Raw genomic sequence first — 11,689 nt, 5'->3', positions numbered from 1 at the left:
AGCATGTTTTTTACTTACATATATGTATTTTTTTTTTTCTTAAAAATATGTCATTTAAAATAACATTTAAGTGATCTCTTAATAGAACGCAGTTGATCTTTATCCTGTATACAATAATATAAATATATAATGTATATAGACAGTCTATGTTCACATGGCACGCCCCAACACCTTTTACTTCAATGTGTATTGTTGCTGGTTGTATTGATACGATGAAGTTTGTGAAAATGTATATTTCCAATGGCTCGGTTATAACTGGCAAAATCTATACTTATAATAAATCTGTAGAGAGGTCAATTCTGTACATTAAATATATTTCCAAAATAACTATCAGGGGGTGATTAGTGATCGATACTGATGTCAAAAATGCAATCAGTAAAATTTTTGTCTGTCTGTTTTGTATGTTCGTTATAGAAACAAAAACTACTCGACGGATTTTAACGAAACTTAGTACAATTATTCTTCATACTCCTGGACAGGTTATAGTATACTTTTCATCACGCTACGATCAATAGGAGCAGAGCAGTGAAGGGAAATGTTGAGAAAACAGGAGAAGTTACTCCATTTTTAAGTTTCCGTCGCGTGTGCAGTCTTAATGGCCACTTTTTAAAATGTAAAAATGCCCACCCGTGCGACGCCGGGTCGGGCCGCTAGTTAAGAAATAAAAATGATCTATATACTAAAATACAAATATAGGAATCTAATACAAAACTGGCGGGGCGACACATTGACCTAAGCACGTGCAGTGCTAAATTAACAATTTCTTAGTAAACCAACAATTTTATTGCACTGCACGCATGAACATAGATATGGCTCCATATGTATGACTATATACAGACATTGCTGCTCTGTTTGTGTTTGTGAGGAGACGTCTTCAGTGGTTCGGCCACAGAAGTATTATATTCCTTGGTCGAAACCTCTTAAATATTCTTACTCACACATTCTTAATAATTTGGATTTTCGATGGGAACGCCATGTTATTGCAAACAATCTATAAGTTTTATTTATGCTACTTAGATAATAGCAAACAAGCTGACGGCCCATCTGATGGAAAGTGGTAACGGTCGCCTATAGACATGAGCAGTGCCATGGACATAATGGAATATACTATTTCGCCCATGATACCCCCCATGCGTTGCCATTCCTGAGGATTTAGGTATTATTCCTCTGTACCCTGTAAATTCACTGCCATATCCCATCCTTCAAACCGAAACACGAATAGGACAAAGGTGCCTCAAGCAAACGACTTTTGTACAAAGTTTTCCTCTAGTATAGATATTTGCAGATATATGAACCAACATTTTAGAAATGCTATCATCCCTAATTATGTATCGGTTTATGTGTATTTGTATTATACATAATCAGTTTATCTGTTCGCCGTATAGTCCTGACATAGAATGGGACGCCTTTTTTTTCCGTGCGTGTCGTAAAAAGCGACTAAGGAAATTTAATGGTCGACAAATGGTCGGCAGCGTCCCTCTTAAAACATCACCAAAGCCTAACTGCAGTTGCCAACTTGCCTGCTAAATGTGGCAACTGGACAGCAATGGACAGTTGAAACATAAAACAAGGAAATAAAAAAAGAATAAACGATTCAAAAGCATCTACCATTCTGTGCTTAAATGAAGCCGCAATTTCAGAGGGAGACTTTGTACAAAAGTCCTCTGTCCGCTGTCCCATTCGTGTTTCTACCATGAATCAGTTATGTTCGCATGGCTGTGTGTGTGTGTGTCTTCGGTTTGAAGGGATATGGCAGTAAATTTATAGGGTACACAGGAATAACACCTGAATCCTCAGGAATGACAACGCATGGGCGAAGCAGTGTACTCTGTTGTGTCCATAATACTACTAATAGGTAACGGTTGCCACTTTCCATCAGCTGAGCCGTCAGTTTGTTTGATATTTTAAGTTGCATAAAAAAAAATATACAGGTATGTGTGTACGTCGTGCACGTGTGTGTGTTGCAATGTTCTGTGAAATAGGTATGTAATAGAAAAAAAAACCTAAGAACAAGGAATTACATTGTTCTTTGAAAAAACTGACTTATATTTGAAGTTAAGAAGTCATATCAAACTTTGTATTGACGTACCGTACTCGTGAATTGACTTATCAACTGAGGCACAAGAAAAAAAATGTTTCCATTTATATTTCTCCGTATTGTGCAAAGTTTCTATATACAAGTCTGCTGTTGTTGATATACGAATGCTGGTCCTTTTTTTTATTCGTAGATATTTGTATATTATTTTTTTTATATATTTTATCTGAATCAAAATCTGTTGTTTGTTGATATTTTGTTTTTTATTTATTCATTTGTATTTAATTTTTCTTAATATTTTCTACGATATTCACAGAAAAAATAATTAATTCTCACCGTACTGGTTACGCTTCAAACTCTTTTCTCCTACATTCTTCACGACTCTGGAACGCGCTTCCTGATGCCATTAAGAGACTACCGACTAAACCGTTTTTCAAAAAAAGTGTTCACGCTCACTTTTTATTTTTATCCGAGCAATAATTGATTTATATTATTCCCAAATTCGTGTATATATCATATATGTGTAAGTATATTTGTTATTTATATATATTTATTCGTTTATATATGTAATTTTAGTATGTTGTATATCAATAATTAGTAGTACCGCATTCGAGTATTCCGACACTTCCCTATGGTTGACTGGGAGAGAATGCTTTTAGCATTAAGTCCGCCATGTACACATATTTGTACTAATGAATAAATAAATAAATAAGAAAAGAAGTTCATATCTAGAACTGAAATTTTTTTATCTGTTGGGCTGTTAGCTAGTTCGCTATTTCATGTACCATAAAAATAGAAAAAGGAAACCAATAATACATATATAATATAGATTTACTATATCAATTTTGAAACAGTTTTATTTTATTTCCTGTGGATACCTATAATAACCGTGGGTGTCGTAAGAGGTGACTAAAGGGATCTAATGGTCAAATGACGAGCAGCAGCGTCCCTCTTAAAACATCACTGAAAATTGTTCTGCGTTGCCAACCTGCCTGCCAAGCGTGGCAACTACTGGCAAAATATCTCCAATAGTAAACTGCCATAATTTCCTTATAACGGAGGGAAGGGATTGTTAGTAACAGAGAGGTTACATCCCATCGTAACTAATTTATCGTTGAATTCGTCACGATTGGCATTAGCCTGCTTTTTCATCCTCACCTATCTATCACCTCTCACTGGTTCTCCGCCAGTATATACCGATAACGCAGGTGGGGGGTTACCACGCTATTTTCATCCATAAAAAAACTTCCTTATGACGGTCTATATGGAAGATCTATTTTGAACAGCTTACAGATAATGGCACATATAATGATATATGATAGACAAATAGATAGAAGAATGCACATAAAAGAATCAGTCTTAGAACTATCGTAATAAGGAAAAATAAAAAACAAACATGTGTAACGGGGGGAAAGGGTTTGTTAGTAATGGAGACTAAGAATCCCATTGCCAGCAATATACCCAACTAGGTCGACCTAATCGCGGTTCCCCCTGGAAACTATCATGATTAATTCCTGATGAATTCATCATGATGGGCTAACTGGCCTGTTTTCATTCTCATTTATCACCCTTCACTGGTGCTCCGCTAGCGTATTCCGTTAGCGCGGGCAGGGTTACCATTCTATTTTCACCCACCAAAAAAAAACATGTGTAACGAAATATCTTTATTGGATAATTAAACAATGATTATAGCCATTAATAATTAAGGAAACCAACACGTATTAAAGAACAAAGGGTTCATTTCTATCAAGGACAATGGATATTCGACCTCCGGGAAGTAAATGAAAGATTTCTTCGCGTCGCAGTCGCATCCTACATCAAGATTAGCCAAACACGAGCACATTGGTGACTTTTTTGCATGGCATGTATCACAAACTTTCGCCGTGTCCTTGAAGCAGCTACAAGCAGGTAGTCCGCAATTACACAGCTGATTAGAAGTAGCGGAACAAGCGCTTGGGCAGCTGATTACGCCGCTTACAGATTCAGCGAAAGCGCACGGACATGTAGACTGGAAAGTGCAGGGTTCTCTGTAGCTAGCGAGGCAGGCTGCATCAATATCCTGGAAAAGAAATATGTTCAATCTCTGCTACTATTGTAGTGTTATTATTTTGTAGTACTTTAGGCGAAAGCATATACAGACGGTTTCTGGCCATTATGAGAAGGAGAACTGCCTCCTAGTAGCGTAAGATCCGCGACAACGCCAACAGCATCCTGAAGGTAATTGCAGAGAAGCCAGACTGTCCATTCCGGAAGCAGTGGAGCGCTACATATAGCGATGTTCCCGTGGTCCCCTCTGAAAACCATCGTGTTGAATACCAGGTGTATTCATCGCGATGATCTGACCTGCTTTTATATCTTCAATTGTTATCCCTCAGTGGTGCCTTGCCAGCGTATACCGTTAGCTCAGGTGGAGTTACCATGGTGGAGTTTATAAATAAATAAATAAAATAAAATAAATAAATTCCATTATTATCCATTAAAAAAAGAAAAACCTAGTAGTTAGGTCGTAATGTCAATTACTATAAAAACTGTATACGTACAGAAAACCTCTATGTTAAACAATTTTGTGATTAAACCGTTATATATGCCAAAAAATAATAAACTGACTTCCACATTTATATCATTAATAAAGATTACATTTAAACTTTGATATTACAATTTATAACAGATAATAAAGGTGCTTATATCTGTACGTTTTATAGATACCTGATCACAGAAGCAATGTGATACTTGATTGAAAAATATATGGCTCATAAAATACACATAATAATGACTATAAAATATTTTATATGGAAATAAATAATGTATTGTCAACAACGTTATATTACTCTTTTCCTACAGGGAGTTAGTTGGATCTATAAATATTTATTGCAACACTTCAGAGTTTCTATTGACTCAGGAAGGATGACGGTAGATAGCACAACTTATCGGGGGGAAAGGGATTGTTGGCAATGGAGTTTGACAGCCCCATTGCTAACAATATGCCCTATTAGGTCGACCTCCACGTGGTTCCCCCTGGAAACCATCGTGAACAATTCTTGTTGAATTCGTCACGATGGGCTAACTGACCTGCTTCATCCTCACCTATCATCCTTCACTGGTGCCCTGACGGTGTATACCGATTGCGCGGGTGGGGTTACCATTCCATTATCACCCATTTAAAAAAAAGCACAACTTGTAAGACTGGGGGAAGAAGAAATTGTTAGTAATGGGGATTAGTAGCCCCATTGCTAGCGATATACCCTGCCAGGTCGACTTCTTCGCGGTACCCCCTGGAAACCATAGTGATTGATTTATTGTTATATTCATCAGGGTGGGCTAACTGACCTGCTTCATCCTCACCTATCATCTCTCACTGATTCTGATTCATTTTCATAAAACTTCAATAGGACCAATCTGAAAGTGTATCCTATAAGATAAAAAAGATTTTTCCAAACCGGTTCATAAATGACAGAGTTATGAGATGATAAATATAAAAAATCTACCGAATTGAGAACTTCCTTCTGTTTTATAGTCGGTTAAAATATGTGAATTACTTTCATAAATTTATAAAAGAATAATGAACTGATGAAAAATTGATGAAAATATTAATTAATAAAAAATTTTAAATTACAGATAAATATATCGGTATTTTTAATATTACGATTTATAATTAGTAATTATATATAAATGCATAGACACCGTTCCTTAGTATATAAAATGTTTCAAGTTTTTATTTTTTAATTATTTGACATCACCAGAATAAGTTTACCTACTTATAATTTTATATACATTTTATTTATTATTACTATATTTATTTATGTTACACTTTATTGCACCAAAAAAAAAGGGTTTAATATTAATATACATAACAGATACAAATGGCGGCCTTATTATCTTATATTATATTATATGGTTATTTAAAAGGCCTTCAACTTATTTTACCTTACCTTCAAAATGTATTATAATAATATATAATCTTACAATCACAAAATATATACTAAAGATATATGTAAAATAATAAACTCACTATCTTTACATACCTTTAAAAAACAAACCGCAAATACGATCAAAATGAAACGAAACATTTTTAAAAAAATATTTTGTGCGATTCCACTTTATACATTGATCCGATCAATGTATATATATAACAGGTGAAGTTGTAAGCCTATATATACATTAAAGTAAATATATGTACTTAAATTATCGTTAAAAACAATTGAAAATTGTGAAAGTACAATGTTGTAATACTAGGTCAACTGATATGTATGTATAAATGGACACACGTCTATTAATTGTGATAAAAATTGTAACAGGTTGTAAGTGTAATACAGTTTTCTTGCTTAATAACTGTATTCATTCATTTATCATTAATATGTTGAGCAATTGTTTAATCCATTATCGGACTATCACATATTAAAAAAAACCACTCTTGCTGTTCTAATAAAGAAAATAAGACCACATTCTCTGTCTCTTTCACTTTATTTTATGGAGATTCTAACCCAATTTTTTTACTTTTTTGTATAATTTTTCAAAAATTTTCTATCCTACAAATCCTGTACCAACAATTAGAAACGTAAAAGAAATAACCAAATACGAGTAGCCGTTCTGAAGCAATACTTTTACAATACATTGGACAAATGAGAGGGAAAAGGATTGTTGGTAGAGAGGACTAGTGGCACCATTGCTAGCAATATTTCCTATCAGGTGGACCTCCACGCGGACCCCCTGTAAACCATCGTGATTGATTCATTGTTGAATTCGATGACCAACTTACCTGCTTTATCCTCACTTATCATCCCTTCCTGGTGCCCCTTCTGGGTCGTAAGGTCGTATACCGTAGCACAAGCAGGGTTACCATGCCATTATCATCTATTAAAAAAAATGTGCAATTGATTTTTATTTATACCCATTCATTATACTAATACGCCATGTGGTCCCGGCATAGAATACCACCCCTTTCTTTCCCGCGGGTGTCGTAAGAGTCAACTAAAAGAACTCAATGGTCATAAGATGGGCAGCGGTATCCCTTTTAAAACATCACCAAAGACTAACTAAGGGTGCCAATCTGCTTGCTAAGCGTGGCAACTACTGACAAAACTCCACTTATGGGGAAGGCTTATGTCCAGCAGTTAACAGTTAATGGCTGAAATAATAATAAAAAAACTAATACTAAATGTAGCGGAATAAAACAAAAAAAAATTTTAAACAACTAAAAAGTGATATTCCGAAAACAATATCAAGTTCAATAAAATCCTTTAACTTTATATTATTAAATAAATTCAATAGTAAATTGCGTCCAAGGTAGATTTGCTAGTTAAAAATATAACTATGTACATAACTGAGCCACCGTTGCATCCAATGCAGAATTTTCTTGCAAACTACGACAGAATATTTTATGAAAGTTCTCGTTATTATCTCAAAACAAAAGCTTCTTAAGCTATTAAGGATAAAGTGGAGCTAATTGAAGCAGGTAAGTTTTGGTTAAGTAGCCGGCATTTTAATTTACTTCCATCTTTTCTGTTTAGTAAACCCTCTAAGGCTTTATCTTTCCTTTGTACATTTAAAAGTTAATTTCATCATAATAAATAACTCCGCATACGTAGGTAGATTCATTCAGATTTAAATATTCTTTTTATTTATTTATTTAAACCTTAATAATTATTAAAATGTCATACTAAAGACGGATTTAATGCTATAGGCATTCTCACTTAGGTTGACTTCTAAACCTTTAGAATGTCATGTACTCGTTGGCGGTTTTAAAATAAAATTATTTATATTTTTAGTCTACTTCTTATCATTTAAGCGTTTCCTCTTGTCGGTGTCGCAACTAATTCATGCATCTTCTTCCAGCCAGTTCTATCCCAGGCCATTTTTTTTTATACAAATTAGAATGGCAAACAAGCTGATGGCCTACCTGATGGAAAGTGGTGACCGTCGCCTACAGACATGAGCAGTACCATGGACATAACACAGTATACTGTTTTGCCCATGATACCCCCCATGCATTGTTATTCCTGACAACTCAGGTGTTATTCCTCTGTACCCTGTAAATTCACGCCATATCCCATCCTTCAAACCGAAACACAGCCATGCAAAACACAACTGCTTTACGGTTGAAACACAACGGACAGAGGTACCCAAGCAAACGACATTTGTACAAAGTCTCTCACTGGTAAAATTTCTTATCCAATATATAACATGAAAAAGAAGAACCCGTTCGTAGTAAATATAGATATCGCATTAATGTCCAGAAAACTCAGTATATAGATATCAAATATTATGCATTTCTATCGCTTATATATTGTGACGGTCTGCAAACACTTAACTTGGGCATAAGCCTGGTTGGGCAATGTGCTTGTTTAGTTTGCAGTGTCCAGTGAGAATTAATTTCTTAGAGTAATTTTCCGAAACCCCCTAATTAGGTCTTTCGAGTGATTTAATTCTGGCAACAAGAGCTAGCTATTATTTGCTGCTTCTAATCTTTCAAATTTTATCAGACAGTAAGCAAACTGTTGGGCGTCCATCCGTTAAAGTTATATTAAAATACTAGCTGACCCCGTAAACGTTATTTTACCACTTATCGCGAAATATAAAAATCTCGATTAAAATACATGGGTTGATCGTAAAACAATGAAAATTTAAAGTTGTATGTATTTTTCAATGCTAAATTATAACAAAATAAAATTAAAAAAAATTTACAAAAAAATAATAAATAATATTTTGGGGTGGGTCACCCTTATCATTGAGGGGTATGAAAAATAGATGTTGGCCGATTCTCAGACCTACACAATATGCACACAAAATTTCAAATATCGGTAAAGCCGTTTCGGAGGAGTTTGGTAACAAACACTGTGACACGAGAATTTTATATATAAGATAAACTACGCAAAATTCTAATAGAAGGAGATTTAATCCACGTGGCAAAAAGTTAGAAGCTATACAAAGCTCCTAATTCAGTTATAGTGAGTACAATTCCCCTGTATTCCGCTAGCGACACGAGAAAATGTGCCAATACAATTCTTTTATGAACGCACTCAAATTTAACGTTGCTTTCAAAAAGTTTAATTCAATTTGACAATCTTTACAAAGGATTTTTTACACTCCTTTGTAAAAGAATTCATGAAAGAATAAGGAAGACGTATATACGTACGTATATTCGTTTAGGTTCATTACTTTCCGAAGGCGATATGTATGTACTTATATGTAGATAATTTGTTTTTGTCTTTTCAATTGACTTTAAAATTAAGATTCTGTTCCACGAAAAACCGACTTCAATTGTGGCAAAAGAGTTATTTGGGCTTAAAAACTAAACTATTGAACTGATTTCGATAAAATTTCTGTGGAACCATAACATGTCTGCGAGTAAATTTTTTTTAGGAAAAAATCTGTTTTCCCAATCGGTTTATAACAGACGGAGTTATGAGGTAATAAACATAAAAGAAAAACACAACCGAATTGAAAAGAGGTTCTTCTTTTTTTAAATATACCAGATACCCGCTCCGGCTTCGCACAAGTGTACTGATGAAAAAATTCCAATCCCACTGCTAGCAGCAGTGGGATTGGATACACCTTGTCAGGTCGACCTCCACGTGGCCCCTTTTGGATACCACAATGCTGAATTCCAGGTGTATTCATGACGATGGGCTAACTGACCTGCCTTTTCATTCTCACCCATCATCTCTCACTGGTGCCCCGCCAGCGTATACCGTTAACGCAGGTGGTTTTTTTTGGTGGATGAAAAATGGACCCCGCCTGCGCTGATACGCTGAACGGGATACGCTGGCGGAGCACCAGTGAAGGGTGATCGATGAGAATAAAAACAGGCCTGTTAGCCTATCATGATGATCAGAAAGTTACTATTATAATAAAAAAAAGCTTGTTAAGTTTTGGATACTTTATTAAATCTCTTTAAAATTGAAGTTGCAATAAAGGAGGTCAGATTTTGTATACAAGATTGATACCACAAAAGATTTATACGAGTACGAGCGTTTGTTTAAAACACCCGCAAACCCACAACAATCCTTTTATTCGCGCAACAAAACATTTCTGTTTAAAATCACATCGAGCGCTGTAACTTTTGAATTTTTAATAAAAATACGGGTTAATTTAAACTGTGACACATTGGGCCTAATTCTGATGCGCTATTTCTTGATATTTCAATTTAATATTTATATATATTTATTAATTACAACGAATATATATATATATATATATATATATATATATATATATATATATATATATATATATATATATATATATATATAATTATTAAGTTAACTATTCACTGCTGAATATATATATATATATATATATATATATATATATATATATATATATATATATATATATATATATATATATATACCCATAAGGGGAGTTTTGCCAGTAGTTGCCACGCTTGCCAGGCGGGTTCTGCGATGCATTTCCACATTCCTCTACTATTAAGTCCCTTTAGTTGTCTCTTATGACACTCATAAGAAAGGAATGAGTGGCATGTTCTATGTCGGGACTACATGGCCAGAATTTTTTTTTTTACAACTCAGGGGGCAAACGAGCATGCGGCTCACCTGATGGTAAGTGACTACCACCGCCCATGATCACCCACAACACTAAAGGCGTTGCAGGTGTGCTGCCGGCACAAGTGAAAATATCTATGACGGTAATTTCCAGAAATTATCAAAATAAAATATAAAGTTAAGAGATAGGTTTAAAGAAATGATACCTCACAGTTGGGTCTAATGTAGTGTTATAAAATAATTACTTCTTGATACTTTAGACAATCGAGTGACTCATTATCATTTAAGATTTTGTTCTACGTACTAGAGAGAATATTTGCAATCTATATGTAATCACACACGACAATTGGTATAAGACCATAATGACAGTGACAATCGGAAAGGGTCACTTTCAAACTAACAAAATCAGTTTAGCACTCTTGAAGATACGCCAAAAAATCAAAAGATGTTTTTGCGTACCCACCCACAGGAAGGAAGAAAGAAATGGGTAACCCATGGTATAAATTAGACATCATCATCATCGTATCACCCCTTATCTATTCCCTGCTTAACATAGACCTCCCCCATAGACTGCCATAAGGAACAGTCCTTAGATGATGGCCATACACAGACACAAACACGGAGTACTTTTCGATTTAATGATGGAGCATAGATCTTAAATTATAACACAATTATAACGTAAATATTGTATAATCACTATTTCATTCTAATCTTGAAAAAATCCAAAATTCACTTATAAATCTTTATTAACGTTATAAATATGAAAATGTGTTTGCTTATTTACTACAACGACTCAAACGATCGTCACGAATTTTAGTAAACTCCATGAATTTTTAAATAGAGAATTTATTCTTTCATTTTGGGTATTTTTTGTCGCGCTCTATCAATATAATTCGGTCGCGCGGAGGATGCCAATAATAACTAGTAAAAGCAGCTACATATATTATTAATATGATTCTTGCCAATCAGAGAAAATATCTCTCTTCCCTCGAAACTTCTCGTACAAAAGCAACTCGTGATGTCAGACGGAGTAATTTCTTAACGTCGAAACACGCCACGTAATCTTTTATTTGCCGCGACACAGTTGACGGGCCATTGAAAGAAACTGGCTCCGAAATAGTTTCATAAATTGTGACAGTGGTCTTTTGTTACG

The 11,689-nt window shown here is 34.6% G+C and overlaps 1 protein-coding gene across 1 annotated transcript; it reads right to left on the bottom strand.

Moving 5' to 3' along the window:
* Positions 1 to 3,686: 3,686 nt before the first annotated feature.
* On the bottom strand, positions 3,687 to 6,175 carry LOC116413666 (uncharacterized). Its single transcript, XM_031914140.2, has 2 exons — positions 6,058 to 6,175; positions 3,687 to 4,094 (listed from the first exon to the last, which is right to left on the bottom strand). Exons 1-2 carry the CDS (start codon positions 6,100 to 6,102, stop codon positions 3,738 to 3,740), a joined length of 402 nt encoding a protein of 133 aa, XP_031770000.1. The 5' UTR covers positions 6,103 to 6,175; the 3' UTR covers positions 3,687 to 3,737.
* Positions 6,176 to 11,689: the final 5,514 nt, after the last annotated feature.

This window comes from Galleria mellonella, unplaced genomic scaffold (assembly GCF_026898425.1).
Source record: "Galleria mellonella isolate WM207_F2 unplaced genomic scaffold, CSIRO_AGI_GalMel_v1 utg515, whole genome shotgun sequence".
Lineage (NCBI taxonomy): Eukaryota > Metazoa > Arthropoda > Insecta > Lepidoptera > Pyralidae > Galleria > Galleria mellonella.
Note: the sequence above shows the minus strand (reverse complement) of the source record. Positions and strands in the feature narration are given on the sequence as shown.